At 42.8% G+C, this 18,118-nt stretch overlaps 1 protein-coding gene across 1 annotated transcript in view; it reads right to left on the reverse strand.

The window, feature by feature from the left end:
• gmds (GDP-mannose 4,6-dehydratase) overlaps window positions 1-17,917 on the reverse strand; it is a 658,631-nt gene extending 640,714 nt beyond the window's left edge. The window contains exon 1 of the mRNA XM_060849865.1: window positions 17,619-17,917. Coding sequence (XP_060705848.1) covers window positions 17,619-17,726 — 108 coding nt within the window. The 5' untranslated portion in view covers window positions 17,727-17,917. The remainder of the gene's footprint in view (window positions 1-17,618) is intronic.
• Between the last annotated feature and the right edge of the window lie 201 nt (window positions 17,918-18,118).

Raw genomic sequence — 18,118 nt, forward strand, 5'->3', positions numbered from 1 at the left:
AGACTAACAGGTTAGAAATAAGTTCCTGATTTGTAAGCTGTACTATTCATTGACACATTCATTGTCATGAATTTGTTCAAGAGCCATCACAGAGTCATAGAATCATAAAGCACGGATAGAGATTCTTTGGTTCATCCAGTCCATGCCAAACATAATCCCAAACTAAACTAGTCCCACATGCCTGCTCCTAGCCCATACCGTTCCAAGCCTTATCTACTTACGCATGCATCCAAATGAGAATTTAAATATATAGCTTATGCCTCACAGATAAAGTTTAAAAGTATATTTACAGGTTGAAAATGGCAAAAAATGACTGAAAAGAAAAATATACAATAGGTAGGAATAAAGTGAAAGACAAGGATTGCGAAAGGTACAAATAAGAGACTGAAATAAATAGTTTAATATTAATGTCATAAATGTGGTCAAAGTTTGGGAGAAGATTTGTAGCTCGGGTGCTCATTGTTGTGGTTCTGTTTGCCGAGCTGGGAGTTTTTGTTGCAAACGTTTCGTCCCCTTTCTCGGTGACATCCTCAGTGCTTGGGAGCCTCCTGTGAAGCGCTTCTGTGATGTTTCCTCCGGCATTTATAGTGGCTTGTCTCTGCCGCTTCCGGTTGTCAGTTGCTGTCCGCTGCAGTGACCGGTATATTGGGTCCAGGTCAATGTGTTTGTTGATGGAATCAGTGGATGAGTGCCATGCCTCTAGGAATTCCCTGGCTGTTCTTTGTTTGGCTTGCCCTATAATAGTAGTGTTGTCCCAGTCGAATTCATGTTGTTTGTCTTCTGTGTGTGTAGCTACTAAGGATAGCTGGTCGTGTCATTTCGTGGCTAGTTGGTGTTCGTGGATGCGGGTTGTTAGCTGTCTTCCTGTTTATCCTATGTAGTGTTTTGTGCAGTCCTTGCATGGGATTTTGTACACTACGTTGGTTTTGCTCATGCTGGGTATCAGGTCCTTTGTCCTGGTGAGTTGTTGCCTGAGAGTGGCTGTTGGTTTGTGTGCTGTTATGAGTCCTAATGGTTGCAGCAGTCTGGCTGTCAGTTCGGAAATGCTCCTGATGTATGGTAGTGTGGCTAGTCCTTTGGGTTACGGCATGTCCTCGTTCCGTTGTCTTTCCCTTAGGCATCTGTTGATGAAATTGCGCGGGTATCTGTTTTTGGTGAATACCTTGTATAGGTGTTCTTCTTCCTCTTTTTGCAGTTCTGGTGTACTGCAATGTGTTGTGGCCCTTTTGAATTGTGTCTTGATGCAACTGTGTGTGTTGGGGTGGTTGCTTTCATAGTTTAGGACTTGGTCTGTGTGTGTGGCTTTTCTGTATACCTTCGTGCTGAATTCTCCGTCATTCTGCCTTTGTCTGCTGGTAGTATGATTATGTTCTTATCGTTTCTTAGTGATTTTAGTGCTTCTCTCTCCTTGGTGTTGTGGTTGTGTGTTTGTCTTTTCCTTGTTATCAGAGGTACGATACTTTGTCTCACTGTTTGTTGTGTCTCTTCTGTCAATCCATTGCTCCTGAGTGTGCATTCTAGTGCTGCTAGGAAGTCTGCTGTCTTGGCATCCCTGTGGTTGTAGTTGAGTCCCTTGGCCAGTATTGTTCTTTCTGTGTCTGTGAGCTGTCTGCGAGAGAGATTTTTAACCCAGGTGTGTGTTGTGGTGTCCTCTTCGTTGTGTGTTAATTTGGCCATTTTTTCTTTTAGTGCCATTTTTTTGCGGTGTGTGGTCCTGTTCTGTACTATGGTGATAGCCTGTTCTATGGTCCGGGTCCATTCCTGATTGGTGGTTTATGAAATTAACGATTTTTGGCACACAATTTCTTGTCTGTATTTGTGAAGTCTGTTGTGAGCATCTGTAATCATTACCTGGATCATCCTGAGTCCGTTCTGTCTGGCTGTGTCCCTGGCTTGTGGATTGTTGACTGGGACTACATCCAAAAGGCACAACAACTACTTGCAGATACCAACACCTGCCAAAAGAGGGAGTCTGACCCCACCCCACAGCTCACCAATAGGATAAACAACACACTGAGGAATCTCCAAAAAAACGGACAGATAAACAGGTCTGACCGACAAAGCATGAAACCGGAAAGCAACAACACCCCCAGATTCTATGGACTACCTAAAGTACACAAACCAGACATCCCACTCAGACTCATAGTATCACTACCAGGGACACCATCACACAAACTGGCTAAAGAGCTACAGCAGAAACTGAAACACCTGATCAGCGGATCCAGGCACTCTATACAGTCAACACAAGAATTCTTGGACATCAGAAATATACACACAGACAAGGAAGAAACCATGGTCTCATTCGATGTAACGGCACTGTTCACCTCTATCGACAAAACCCGAGCCAGAGAAACAATATCCAACCTTCTGGACATACAGAACAGACAACAGGACGTTGAACCTAAGGGAAAGACAATGGAACGAGGACATGCCGCAACCCAAAGGACTAGCCACACTACCATACATCAGGAGCATTTCCGAACTGACAGCCAGACTGCTGCAACCATTAGGACTCACAATAGCACACAAACCAACAGCCACTCTCAGGCAACAACTCACCAGGACAAAGGACCCGATACCCAGCATGAGCAAAACCAACGTAGTGTACAAAATCCCATGCAAGGACTGCACAAAACACTACATAGGACAAACAGGAAGACAGCTAACAACCCGCATCCACGAACACCAACTAGCCACGAAACGACACAACCAGCTATCCTTAGTAGCTACACACACAGATGACAAACAACATGAATTCGACTGGGACAACACTACTATTATAGGGCAAGCCAAACAAAGAACAGCCAGGGAATTCCTAGAGGCATGGCACTCATCCACTGATTCTATCAACAAACACATCGACCTGGACCCAATATACCGGCCACTGCAGCGGACAGCAACTGACAACCGGAAGCGGCAGAGACAAGCCACTATAAATGCCGGAGGAAACATCACAGAAGCGCTTCACAGGAGGCTCCCAAGCACTGAGGATCACCTAGAAAGGGGATGAAACATTTGCAACAAAAACTCCCAGCTCGGCGAACAGAATCATAAATGTGGTGATGCAAAACTATAAAGTGAAGTACTATCAATGATAGATTATGTGGCAGATATTGAAATTCATCCTAAAATATTGTCAACGATGTCGACTTTAACCATTACAGTTTGTGCCTTGGGAAATATACCCACCATAAGAATTTTGATCAAATGTGGTTTTGTCCCAAATTACATATTAAATGTAAATGTCCCTAAATTTGTAAATTGCTAATCACCAAAGAGTACAGATGAACAGTTTTACATATTTCTCTAATCATCTCATGTTAATTACTCATTATTGCCTTTATACAGCAAACATTATTTCACTACTCACATCACTTATCACGCTCATATCTATCTGCACTTCAATATTGCCTAGTACTCTCTCTACTTGGATTTGTAGGAGCTGGAAGTGGAGAACTTTGAAACTGGTCTAGGCTCAAATCAGACCAAAATTGTTACACTAAACTAGATACAGTAAACTAAAAAGATCAGTTTCAAGAACAAATAACTCCACATATTTCAGTCTGCTAGAACAATGGTATTCAGGTATTTATCCAGAAAACCTCTGAATAAGGTTTAGAAACCGGAGTTAACTGTCTGTAGTAAATGCAGTAATATATATTTTGTAAACCAATGCTAGGAAAATAACTTGTTTTCCAAGTTGCACAAATGCCACTGAAGACTGAGATGGCACATGTGATGCTAGACCAGTGCCTTAAAATTGCAGGACCAGAAATGCTAAATAGATCTCCCTTCTTCACTGAACTAAAAATAATGCCAGTTTGAAAAAAAAAATGGCTTCAAGTTGTACTCAGGGTGAAAGAACAGCACAAAGTAAAGCACTCTCTTTGTGGGGGAAGGGCGGTGGGATGGAGTGGCACAACGGAAATGTCACTGGACAGTAACACAGAAACTCAGGTTAATGTTCTGGCAAGTCCAAATCCCATAGCAAATGGAAAATTGTGAATTTAATAAAACCTGGCTTTAAAAGCCATCCTAATGACATTCATGGTGACTTGATGTATAAAAGTAATCTAATTCACCAATATCCTGTTGTACTTACCTGGTCTGGCTTCCACGTGACTCCATACCCATGGCAATGTGGTTGACTCTTAGCTGCCCTATGAAATGGCCTAGAAAGCCACTCAGCTGCATGAAACCATTACAAAACCTTAAAAAAGAAAATGGAACTGGATCTAGTATCAACCTAAGCACTAAAAATAAACAACTGCAAAGTCAGCCCCTATCAACCCTACAAAGCCCTCCTTTCTAACATCTGGAGTCTTACATCAAAACTGGGACAGCTGTGTCACAGATAAGACAGGCAGCAGTTCTTGCCTAGTCAAACTCTCAAAATTGTATCTTACCTTACAGACAATGTTTCAGAAACTAACATCACTATCTCAGCTATGATATATCCAAAGGCAGTTGAATCAGTACTTTTCCATACAGAATACCACTTGAAGGAAATAATGAGAGGGACAAAGACACCAAATATATTCTGAATAGTGGACTTCGATGTCCACTAACATGAATGGCTCAGCAGCACAACCACTGACCATGCTGGAAAAGTTGCTTTTGGATATAACAGACTGCGGTGTGCCCGTGGTAAGGGAACCAACAAGCAGGGGAAACTTACTTGTCCTGTCTACCTGTCCCTGATGCTTCAGTCCATGACAGTGAAACAATGCTGAGGCCAGTATTCCATCACTAGGTCACCTTTTATTTACACATGGAAAGTCCTTGACGCTGATCCAGCTTCCTCAGAGCCAGCTCAGAGTGAAAAGAATCTCTGTCATTGTTGATTTTATTAAATTGGTGACACCTACTGAGCTGAGACACTCAGGTCACTTTTTGCCCTTCACCCTCGTCCCCCTGCCAGAGTCAGCACAGTTTCTACACCTTGAATCACAGACAGACCACACGCCCTGCACAGCAGCGACAGAGCTGGCTAGTGCCTCACACCCAAGTTCCCCCCAGTTCCCCCCCACATTTGGTCAAATGTATCAGTGTAACTACATTGCTGTAACTCTGACTGAGGTATTAACAAGGGGGAAGTGAAACAACTCCACCGAGTCCAGTATCCTGTCACCACACCACCCGACGCAGACAGTCCTTGACACTGATCCAGCTCCCTCAGCCTGCTCTCAGAGTGAGTAAAACCTCTGACTCAAGACACAGTTAAAAACACCAGGTGTACAAATCTGTATTCAATTTCCACCACCAGGAAGAAAGGAAACACCCAAGTGGCCACTATCAAGCAGTGCCCTTCACATCAAAGGGCAAAGCTGCATGATCAAACAGTGATGGGAGGGCAGGGTCACTGCTGTTTATAGCTATCCTTGATTAGCTCCGATTAACAACCCCAATCAGGGAACGTGTATTCTATGAGACCCATCTGCCTGACTACATTATAATCACTATAGACAGTATAAATTGAAGCGATAAGCACACAGCTATTCTGTTGAAGATAACCTCCAGTATGTTGTCTGGTACCATCACCATATTAAAGGGGGCATACTAGGAACAGATCTAACAACTCAAAACTCAGTATCCACAAGTGTGGGCCATCAGCAGCAGCTGAATTGTAATTAATCACAATTTGTAACCACATGGTCTGAAAGGCTCACGTCACAGTGGCAATGTCCCTACGTCCAAGTCCCACCATCTTCAAAGTGTGTAATAACATCACTGAGCAGGTTGACTAAAATACATCTAATTACGTGGTCTGGCAATATCCTCCTTTAAGCCACTATTGGAATATTGTGTACAATTCTGGTCTACTTCCTATTGGAAAGATGTTGTGAAACTTGAAAGGGTTCAGAAAAGATTTACAAGGATGTTGCCAGGGTTGGAGGATTTGAGCTATAGGGAGAGGCTGAACAAGCCGGGGCTGTTTTCCCTGGGGCGTCGGAGACTGAGGGGTGACCTTATAAAGGTTTACAAGATTATGAAGGGCATGGATAGGGTAAATGGGCAAAGACTTTTCCCTGGGGTTGGGGAGTCCAGAACTAGAGGGCATAGGTTTAGGGTGAGACCTACGGGGCAACGTTTTCACACAGAGGGTGGTACATGTATGGAATGAGCTGCCAGAGGATGTGGTGGAGGCTGGTACAACTGCAACATTTAAGAGGCATTTGGATGGGTATATGAATAGAAGGGTTTGGAGGGATATGGGCCAGGTGCTGGCAGGTGGGACTAGATTGGGTTGAAATATTTGGTTGGCGTGGATAGGTTGAACCGAAGGGTCTGTTTCCATGCTGTACATCTCTATGACTCTAGACTCTATCACCCATCTATGACGGCCACAAATGTGGAGCTCTTTATTTCTATTGTTGTACCAACTGCATTCTGTCATCAAGACCTGGAAGTTAACTGTAAAAGGTGTCAGATAGTTTGGTTGTATACTACCAATATTGTTTGCAAAAGGTACTGGGCACCACTTGGAGATACCATGTCAGCAATGAAGAAGTGCACAGGACTCGTCAAAGGCACCACAGAATATCATGAAAGAGATTACTGAGACAGGACAGACATGCAGAGTGGTAGTTAGAAAAAAAGAGGGAACTGGCCAAAGAAGACCTTGCAAACTACAGTAAGGAGCCTGTTCAAGTGTCAGACACCCACTTAGACTGAAGCAACAGAGATTGCGATGGACTATGGCCAGTGGGTCAGGCAGCATCCATGGAGAGAGAGCAAGCTAACGTTGAGTCTAAATGATTCTTCATCAGAGATGGCATGAAGCGTGGAAGAGGCACGTTAGCTCTGATGAAGAGACGTCTAGACTCGAAACATTAGCTTGCTCTCACTCTCCATGGATGCTGCCTGACTCACTGTGACTTTCAGCATTTTTTGTTTTCTGTCATGCATTTATAAAGTAGGTGTAAATACACTTGCAAGATAGATAAGGTCTTTAAGCAATAAGTTACTGAATTCCCCAGTCCCTTGAATACAAAATAATAGGCTGAAAATGTGATGTAGAGTTTTAAAAATACACTTTATTGATTTAATTGACAAACCATCAGCTGTAAGATCCAAATAAATTGCCATCTATTTCAGCAGTTTTAATAAAGTTCGTTTTTGACATTTCCCAAAGGATTTTAATATTGAGCTCACCATGAAAGCTACATGATTTTCAAAAGCTCTAAAAGCAGTGATTTCAGCACCTGAGGTGTAAGGCGAGGGATGATGAAGTACAACTTGGATTGACCACTTAAAAGGCTATTAAAGAACTGACCACCTTTGATGTGGCTATTGAAAGACGTTCGTTTGCATTTTTAACAGATTAAAATCTTCGAACAGATTTCACGCACGAGATTTTTTTCCCCCTGTCCCGGATGTCCTGTCTCCCAGGACAGGCCCAATGCCAACCAGTTAAATCCGATTAGGCCACCTCCTCGGAAGCGACACAGGGGTGAACACATATGCTATATTAAATTCCGCCCATTGTTCTGTGCCAGCTCTGTTTCAACAATTCAAAACTATTCAAACTTTTCTACTTTCTCCTATTATATTAGCTTTGTATTACCTGCTTCAAATATTTATGCAATCTCTTGTTAAAAGATTCAATAATCTTTAATGCTCCCTCCTTCAACACACAGAAGAAATGTCGCCACATCTACTTAACAGTTTTAATGTAATTCTGGATTAGTGGTGCTGGAAGAGCACAGCAGTTCAGGCAGCATCCAAAGTGCAGCGAAATCGACGTTTCGGGCAAAACCCTTTTGCCCGAAATGTCGATTTCGCTGCACTTTGGATGATGCCTGAACTGCTGTGCTCTTCCAGCGCCACTAATCCAGAATCTGGTTTCCAGCATCTGCAGTCATTGTTTTTACCTAATTTTAACGTAATGGCTGTATCACAATCCCCACAAACCTGAGAAACCAACATGCCTTTAAATTGCATACAAGTGAATGTCAGCTAATTCTAAGTTAAATTGGGAACTACCTAGCTTTTTAATTGCCCTAACTCAACTAGTTGAGCCATCAGTGAAAACTAGCGTTTAAAGATTAATAAGCAGTATTTTATATGCGAGTCTCTGTGACGTTCTCTCTGCCTAAAAACCAATGTTGATAAGGTAACGTGGGTTAGAGTGCAGTGTACAGGTACCAACATTCTCATTCTGATTAAAAACAATCAAATAAATTTGAATTTGGACCCATGATCCTGAGACGACAATGCAGCATTTACAGATAAGAATATGCAAGCACCTTACCTTAGTGGCCAGTTAGGTGCATACCACGAAGCCGCATAGGGCACATAGATATGCGATAACCTTAAAGTAGCAAAAGCCAACTGACAGATTTAAAAACTCGAGACAAGGTTCAAAAGCTAACAACTAAACAATGGCCTACATTATAAGCTGATGATTATAACCTAACAACATTTGAAACCAATTAGTGCAAGAGTTTTGTAGCTTAAGGTAAAGAAAGAGCCAACATTCTTTCACTTCTACTTAGGAAATTGAAAACAATAGGAAATAGGAAAGTCTGGAAAGAGAAATATAATGAAATGCTTTGCAAATATGAAAAGTAAAACATAATAAGAGCTAAATCTTTCAGGAAGAGTTCAAAGAGATGATCCCACACTACACCTGTAGCTTCAGGAGGGTTTTTAAAAAAGGCAAATTTTTCGATTTCCATATGTGTATCAGCTGCAGTAACCAAGATGATGGGTGATCGGCTGTTATGAGATCGATTGAAAGAAAGCCAGCACATTCTAGTTGGCTCAAATGATTTGTTTTTAGGCTGACTACTCAATGCAATTTTATGTAATGTTTAGAGTATACAAATCAAAAATTACAGATCCACGCTACTTCCCATTGAGATTTTTTATTCCCAAACAAATAAACACAAATGCAACAGCTAGAGTTCAAAGGCTAATCAGACTACCATTACCCCAAAGATTAATTCAAAATTCATGCAATCATACCTAGCCTCGTTTAACTGGGATAAGGGAGTTATCGAAAGAGAAAAGAATAGACAGGTTGGATCTGTACTCACTGGAGTTTAAAAGAATGAGTGGCAATATTATTAAAACATACAGGATCCTGAGGGGGGACTTGACAAGGTAAATCCCACAGGATGTTTTCACTTGTCGGAAAAACTAGAACTAAGGGACACAATTTAAAAATGAGGGGTCTACTATTTAAGACAGAAATATAGACAATGTTTCTTTCAGAAGATTGAGAGTTTTTAAGAACTTTCTCAAAATGAGGAGGCAGATCATTGATTTTTTTTTAAAAGACAGAGGTAGATAGATCACTGTTAAGAAGGGTATACAGCAAGGTGCCCCCTCAACCAGGTCTGCTGTTTTTGGACAAGATAAGGACAATTGGGGAATATTACCATAACCCAATAGTCATCAATACTGTTAAAGCATGGAGGGCAATTCGGCAGAGGGAAGGCAATATTGGCAAAAATTCGTTGTTTACACTTTTAGTGAGTATGCCGGGTTTTCAAACGGGTATGATAGATTCAGGATTTAAACGTTGGGCAGGAAGGGGTGGGTCTTGCACGGGTGATTTATTTGAGGGAGACATAATGATGTCTTTCGATCAGTTAGGATGGAAATACGAGTTATCTAATAGAGGCCGCTTTCATTTTTTTTTCCAAGTTAGGGATTTTATTCAAAGAAAGAACACACATTTGACTGATCCCTACAAATCCAACATAGAGAGAGGGGTGCTAAAGGCTAAAGAATACACTCTCTGTCTGTACTTTATATCATCAATTGGGGGGTGCTACCTCAGGTGAGTCTGATCAACTCTGCAAGATGTGGGAAAGAGAGCTGGGTGTTGAAGTTTCTTCAGAGGAATGGGAGTATATTTGGGAGAATGCAAGGACAATATCAGTTTGCAATAGGACCCATGCTTTACAGTTGAAGATTCTCCACAGGGTCCGCTTGGCTCCAGACCGTTTGTCAAAATTTAAACCAGGGGTATCTTCAGCATATCCCAAGTGCAAGGTCTGCACAGGCACTCTTACCCATTGTCTTTGGTCTTGTGACAGGCTTCAAACATATTGGAGAGCTGTGGCAGGCACAATTGAGAGGATTTTGGGCATAAATGTGGAGAAAGATCCTATGTCTCTCCTTTTGGGCCTGCCCATTATATTTCCTGCAGACGCGCATAAGAAAAAACATTTCAATATTCTCACGTTCTATGCAAGAAAGAATATCTTGCTAGGTTGGATATCCGAAAAAACCCCAGGCTTGTCAGGTTGGCAGAAGATTAGATTAGAGGACTTACAGTGTGGAAACGGACCGTTTGGCCCAACAAGTCCACACCGACCCTCAGAAGAGAAACCCACTCACACCCATTCCCCTACATTTACCCCTTCACTTAACACTACGGGCAATTTAGCATGGTCAATTCATTTAACCTGCACATTTTTGGACTGTGGGAGGAAACTGGAGCACCTGGAGGAAACCCACGCAGACATGGAGAGAATGTGCAAACTCCACACAGATAGTTGCCTGAGACAGGAATTGAACCTGGGTCTCTGGCGCTGTGAAGCAGCAGTGCTAACCACTGTGCCGCCGATTGTTATGGAGCATATTCCCCTGGACTTTCTCGCAAATATGCTACACCACAAAACTGAGAATTTTTACAAGACACGGCAGCCCTTTTTGGAATTTCTTGACACAGATTTATCTGCCACACTAACAAGGGCTTTTATATAGCCGTAACGACTATATTTCACAAGTCCAATATCCAGGGAGGAGGAACTGGGAATGTATGAGTGCTTTGTCTGGCTGGGCTGAATTATTAATATTTATTTGTTTGTTGTTGGTTATTTATTTATTTAGTTAACTAGCCAGTTTTTTTTTATTCTATATTTTTCTATATATGTTTCTACATTTGTACACGTGGGTGGGTCGGGGATTTTCTTTATTATTTGGGATTTTTTGGTACTGTTTTGAATTACATTGTTTTGTACTTGTTGTAATATTTTAAAAATCTATTTATTCAATAGAAATATATTATAAATAAAATGGTATAGAGGGTAGCCAGAAATGTGGGTTTTTGACCACAATCCAATCAAACGTGATTTTATCAAATAGTGGAGCAAAAACGGCCTACTCCTACTCTTGACTCATCTGTTCATATTTAATGTTTGCAGACCCTGTTTACAGACAATGTACAGGTTTAACTTCCAACTTCCTCTCTTTCCCACAAGTCAATTCAACAGAGAACATTTCCATAAAAGCAGTTTTAAAAAGAAATTGTAAGTAAAATGTGTTTTGACTATCAACTCGCATTATAATTTAGATGGGAAAATTCCGATCACTAATCAATTGGAGAAAAGGTCCTTTAACCAGAAATATTTGAGAATCATCATTACATGCTGCAAGCAGATATTGCATCCTATCTGTAGAAGCAACAGAATATTAATCGATGTCATGCTTTAACATAGAATATGCATCCTTGTGATTTGCTGAAGCATAAGGAAGTCATGCACGTCAAGCTATTAGGAAGGCTAGCCAAAAACTTGAACAAAGAGCTAGATTTTAAGGATATTCTCAAAAGAATAGAAGAAAGGACAAAAGTTTAAGAATGACAGTGTAGAACATACCTATAAGTGACTGAAGGCACACAAGACAGCATTAGTACTGTTGAATTTTGAGAAAGGGACAGATGCACATAAGACAAGAATCAAAGAAATGAAGTCTTTGTAAAGACAATACAGGAAATGCTAACCATATTCCCATTCTAGTGCCTGCCAGCATAAAAGGCTGGCCATTGGAATACATATTGAACATTAAAATGAGATAGCAGGGTGAAAACTGTTGCCAATATTTTGGTTTGGATTTTTACATCCACAATTGGTGGGTCTATTCTCATTTTGTTTTAAAGGAAATATGTGCAATATCTTTACAACATACCTATTTCATGGAGATAATATCAGAGAAATTTCTCAGTTTCTTATCATTTCAATTACAACAATATATGCAACCCAGCCAACTTTACTTAGAGCATACATAATTTATGCCTAGTAGTTTCCTGATTGTCTCGCAGGTAGTGTGGGAACTAGGAGAGAAAAATCATTTTGACCCCGCCCTCACCAATCTAACTATGACTGACATATCCATCTATAATGGTGTCAGTAGAAATGACAATCAGTCATTATGAAAATTCAAATGCATCTTCAGTCATGTAAGGATAACCTCCATCATGTTGAGTGGGGCAGACTTCCAACAGGTGAAAGAAGACTGCACATGCTGGAGAGTCAGAGTTGAAAAGGGTGGCACTGGAAAAGCACAGCAGGAGCAACAGAGTTGATGTTTCAGGCTCAAGACCTTCATGAGGAATCAGATATAGCAACTCAAACTAGGGATCAAGAGGCACTCAAAGCTATCAGTAGCAGAAGAATTACATCACAATCTGTAATCTCATGGCCCAGCAATATTCCCCACTGTACCAGGCTCTCTAATACTTCATTATCAATTCTTAACCAATCCAGCTCTCAACCACTTCTTTCATCATGATTTTTGCAATGGCTTCTTCTACAGTGAAATGATGCAAAACTACTCATTTAGTACCTCAGTAACATCATCTGCCTTAAAATTTCTATAACCCCCTTCTATACTTTAAATCTAATTTTGTGATCATACTTACCAAGGTATTCACCCACAGAGAGACACACCACTTTCCCATTTCATTCCCCAAAACTAGATTCAAAGCAGCCTCACCCTTTTTGGATTCTGAAATGTCATTTTTAACTTGAAATGCTAATTCTATTTCTTTCTCCACACGTGCTACCAGATGTACCACGTTGTTCCCTTGTTTTCTTTTTTAAATTTCTTTTCTACAGACCCTGCAGTACTTTACTTTGAATTTAACTGGCTCATTTCTGTTGAACTAGAGACATATTGGAAAAGAAAGTTCACTCATTTAAATTTTAGCAATTCTTCCTCCTCTTTACCCTTAATCTGTTCTTTCCCCAGTCCGTATTAGTGTAATTGAAAGCCTCTACTATTACTGCTCAATTGGTTTTACATTTCTCTGAACATTCCCTCCAAATTTACTTCTGTATCACCGTCTGATCTTTTGGATCAATAGTCAAACACCTGTCAATAGTTCCTTGCCCTTCCGTAACTCTATCCAAATACTTACAGTCCTTGAATCAATCTCTATGTAGAACAGGAACTCTGTCCTGTGTCAATATTGTACCATATTCCCTTTCTTTTTTTCTTCCTATTACTTCAGATTATGCTTTTACCCATGACCTTCAATCCAATTGCTAATATCTTTAAGATAAGTCTCCATTATAGTCATGTACAGCCTCATGTAGTAACTTCCACCTTTCACTAATCAATCTTTTTTGTATTTGTCTGGGTTCAAAATGGGGAGACAATGACCCAAAGGCATTATAGCAAGGTTATTAATCTAGAGACAGATAGTCTTCTGAGGGGTTAGGTTTGAAGCTCACCTCTGGCAAATGGTAGAATTTGAATCCAATTTCAAAGGAATCTGGAATCTAATAATGATGTGAACTTCTTGTCAACTGTCAGGAGAAAGTCATCTAGTTAGCCTGGATTTGAGTCCCATCTGCCTCTCTGAACAAGTTAATAAGAAAATATCTTGGATGTCTTATTTGATCATGCTTTGTTATATAACTGTTTAGGAGAAAGTAAGGACTGCAGATGCTGGAGATCAGAGCTGAAAATGTGTTGCTGGAAAAGCGCAGGTCAGGCAGCATTCCCCCCCCCCACACCGCACCCCCAATTCTAATCCCACTCCATCACTCACCATTCCTGGAAGAACTCTCAACTCACTAGATATTTTTTAAAGATCAGCCACATTTAAAAGACTGCTGTGCACTTGGACAAGCACTAGCTCAGTGACTGACTGAACATAAGATGTCAAAGAAGAGGAAAACAATGCAGCAATTTTCCAACAGGGATATGGAGGCTCTGGGCAACAAGGTGAAGCAAAGGAGAGGCATGCTTTTCATTATTCTCTCTGTAACCTCAAATGTGATTGCACCCACCTCCCAACAAGGCCCATACCCAACTCCTCTCTCTATATTATTCCACACCCCCAGAACAAGGTCCCAGACGGCTAGTCCTGCATTGCCTCGGTGTTACCTACTCACTCACTGCAAACATTTTAGCATCTTTCCACTGCCACCACCAGTACTAAGGGCTGTGCCAACCACTTTCATCTCAATCAATCCCTCCATTTCTCTCATTTCAGAAGAAGGCAGCCAACAAAAAAGATAAAAGGCATAGATAGGTGGCAGGTTGCCCAACATCAGGCTCCTCACCCACCACGACAAGGGAAATCTGTCCCTTGCTGGAGAATGCGAGAATACTCTTGCAATGATGCCAAGACATCTATATTTGCCAACCAAGAACTATTATTTATCCTACTGAAACTCTCACACTGACACTAGCAATGGGGTTAATCATTGCACATGATGCCTAACTATTGGCAGCAACACTTGTTCACTTTGTTGCTGCAGATCCCAGTTCAGAACTCCTTAATGCCATCTCTTTGACCTCTCAGGAAAAGAGTTCCAATGTCACAGATGAAGCTTGCCACCAGCTCAGAAACCAACACCTCAGTGGGAATGTCAGCCATAGAAAGTTTGGGAGCACAGGCTGGTTAGCACCTCACTGAAGCTCTGCAACTGGCTGCGGAACAAGTGCCTCAGCTCATCAGCCCTCAGAGGACAGCTGCAGAGCAGGCATCTGCTCTGCCACAGGCAGGAGAAAACTCTGGGAGGAACAGAAGCAACAGAAAGAATGCAGAACTCAGGCCAGGGGCTGCAAGAGTGCATCCACACCAATGGTGCCTCAGTTACCTCAAGCATGCAATCATCTGGCTGCCTCCACGGACAGATTGGCAGGTGCCATGGAGTCTTAGGTCCAGCTGGAGACGCAAACATTCCTGAACTCCATCACCCCAGCCATTGGTTCTCAGGGCCAAAGGTATTGTGATAGGGGGATGTGGAATTTGGCACATGTGCTAGGTACCCCTTCCTCACAAGGAGGCAGGCCAATGCCAAGAGGCTGAAGGAGGAACCATGTATCATCTCAGGAAATTTCAGAGGAGCCAGGCATTCCACCTCTACTTTGCCTGCTCCCTGCATACTTTTGGGAGTTCAAGCCAATTGGGCCTGTTAGTATGCTGTATGAATGGGTATGGACAAGTGCAGGTAGATGGGATTAGCACTGTTTGGTGTTTGTTGGTGTTTTGTGTCAACAGAGACATGGTGGGCCGAAGAGCTCGTATATATTCTGGATGAATGGGTAAGGTATGAGCAAAAAGAGTCCACTTGCCTCTGGTAAGATCCTCAGCATGTCTGGGCCAGCCAGACATGAACACCCATAGGATTGCCTAACCAAACCTCCAGAGCTAATAAGCTCCTCGGCCAAGCTGGCTCTTTTTATCCCAGCTGCAGAATCAGACACTACACTCAAAGGCAGTGGAATGGAGAGAAAGGAGAAAACCAATTGAGCGCACTTTTCTGGCATGGGCGATATTACACTGCACATGAACTCTCATAGAGTCTCTCTGTAGCCCCAAATGCAACTATGCCAGCATGATGCCAAACTTTGTGCCCATAGATTGATGTTTCGTAGACAGCCTGATGAAGCATATAGAAGCAAGACAATCAATGTTTACATAAAATAATTGGTTCTGCTGAAAACATTGTCCCTCTTGGTCAAATATCACTATTTTGTCTCTGGATTTGTGTGCAAAACTGTTAGTATAAATGAGTGTCAGCATCACGTGGGAAGGAAGGTTACAGTTCTCAAGGAGTCAATCCATTAGAATCATCAGGGATTAGGGATCCGCAGTCACTAATATAGTGCATGGTTCTGTATGTAATGTTCTCGCCCAGTAAAGGGTTTCACATTAGTTGGTCTTACAACCAGTCTCAAGTTCGAGACACTTACTCCACTATTCTAAGAGTGATCACTGGCAGTTTCTTGCATGCTGCATTGGTATAATTTCCAGCATGATGGAAGGCAACAGCAAACACTGAATGGTAATTTCCAACATATGCCTGCACATGCTGGCAAGGCCCCAAACACCTCGACCATCTCCTTGATAGGCCTTCCCATGAACTCCATAGGATTTGCACCTTTCCACGTCCCCACCCAACAGGAGTTGCACTTGCCCACCTTTCACACCCCATGACTGGTGACCATGCCAGATGTGGTCATACACTATCCCCTATTTGAAGCCAGAGTGCTCTGACTATAGTTGATCACTCCCCCATCCTTCCCACCTGAGCTTTACCCTAATCCTCTTACAAACACAGTTTCATCCCTTCACAATTATCCATCCCCACCTCCACAACACCTACCCCCACCCACCCACGCCCCCATGCATGCTAATCCCAGGAATAGAGTGTCAACTAGTTAGTATCCTTCCTGGGGTATCACACCTCTGTCAGTCTATTCCCCTTTCCCCTATATTTCTTTCTGAACAAAACTGACAGACTGGCTCACCACCTTGATTAAGTGCCCAGAACCCTGACTGTACATATCTCCAACTGCATTGGCCCTAGACAGGTCATAAAAATGCCACAGGACTAAGTGATGAACTTACAAACTGCAAAGGCACAGACTTTTTATATAATTAAACCCCAATCAGATACCCATAGCCAATCAACTGGACTTGTATCAGATATTGCCATTGCTTTACTGTGCCAGGACCCTCTCACTGACTGAATGACAAGTCTTTTAAGACTATGGTGGCTCACTTGCTGCACATGCAGTGTAGTTGCCACATGACGTGCTGGCAAATGGTGCAGGTGACACACCTATGGAGGACTCTGCCAAGACATGCACTGCCTTGACTGAGGACTGCTGAACAGCAAGGCAAGATGTCTGGCTGTGTGACATCACAAAACAGCACATGTGCTTGGTGTGGCCCTGTGCAGAAACTGTCCTTTGCAGAAGCCTTTCAATGCTAGTTGCTGGTATGTGCTGTAATGCAGATCTGTTTTCTTAAGCATCCTGCAGAGATGATGTCATGAAAATCCTGAGGGATTAGCTAAATTGGATGGCAATGTCCTGGGCTGAGAAGTGTATGCTGTTGGTGCCAAATTACCATGACGAGATGTTGTTGTGTAATAAACAACATGGAGATTTCTCACAACCATCAGTGAGATGGAGTCACCAGGTACCTGCTGTAATTCCCACGTTGAGAATTCTCAACATCTAGATTGAGCGTGGCAAGTTGTAGGGTAGGAAGGTGCATCTTAAAAAGTGATATGTGCAGTTAATAAGGTAATTGACAAGCAATGATCCCTTGTTAGGCAGCTCACCATTCCCTTGTGAGAATCCCACCTCGACTGCTGGAACTTGCTTAAAAGATGCAGCAAGTTGGACCTGACATCGAGATGGACTTTGCAAGAGCAGCAGAGACTGATGAGCAGTGAGTTCCGCAGAAGAGTCAAACTGGACTCGAAACGCTCACTGCTTCACTGCCCACGGATGCTGCCAGACCCACTGAGCTGGTCCAGCATTCTCTCTGCTTACATCAGGTCGCAAGCATCCGCAGCGTTTGGTTTTGATTTGGCAGACACACTTAGGCATGTGAGTGAGTGAGTGAGTACCTGTCCGGTGATGCCGGTGATGATGGCCACTTTCCTCTTGCCGTCGGCGTCTCCATTTGATGGGGCCGGACTGTCACCTCCCGCCGCCGCCGCCTGATGCTCATTCATCGCCGCTAGCTTGGAACTCCCGGGACTTGCTGCTGACTGTCACACGTTTCGTTTCACCTCACGTCCTCTTTCTCTCTCTCACTCACTCTCGTGTGCGTGTGTGGCAGCTCGTACTTCCGCGTTGTGAAGGAAGCAGCCACCCCGTCTTCGGGCTCGGTTGGCAACCGTCTGGAACCTGCCAGCGCCGCCCCTAGCAACAGGCCGCCCCGCTCCAGCTGCGCCTGCGCCGCCCCCTGACGCCTGCAGACCGGCCGCTCTCCTCCAGGTACAGCGACCCCAGCAGCACTGGAGGTGCACGTACACATGGGTGCCAGCGCCTTTCATTCATTCATTTCTCAGCAATGCGACCCATTGCAGCGCAAGGCGGCTGTGTGGGGTTGCAAGCAAATCCA

Source organism: Hemiscyllium ocellatum, chromosome 34, assembly GCF_020745735.1.
Source record: "Hemiscyllium ocellatum isolate sHemOce1 chromosome 34, sHemOce1.pat.X.cur, whole genome shotgun sequence".
Classification (NCBI taxonomy): domain Eukaryota; kingdom Metazoa; phylum Chordata; class Chondrichthyes; order Orectolobiformes; family Hemiscylliidae; genus Hemiscyllium; species Hemiscyllium ocellatum.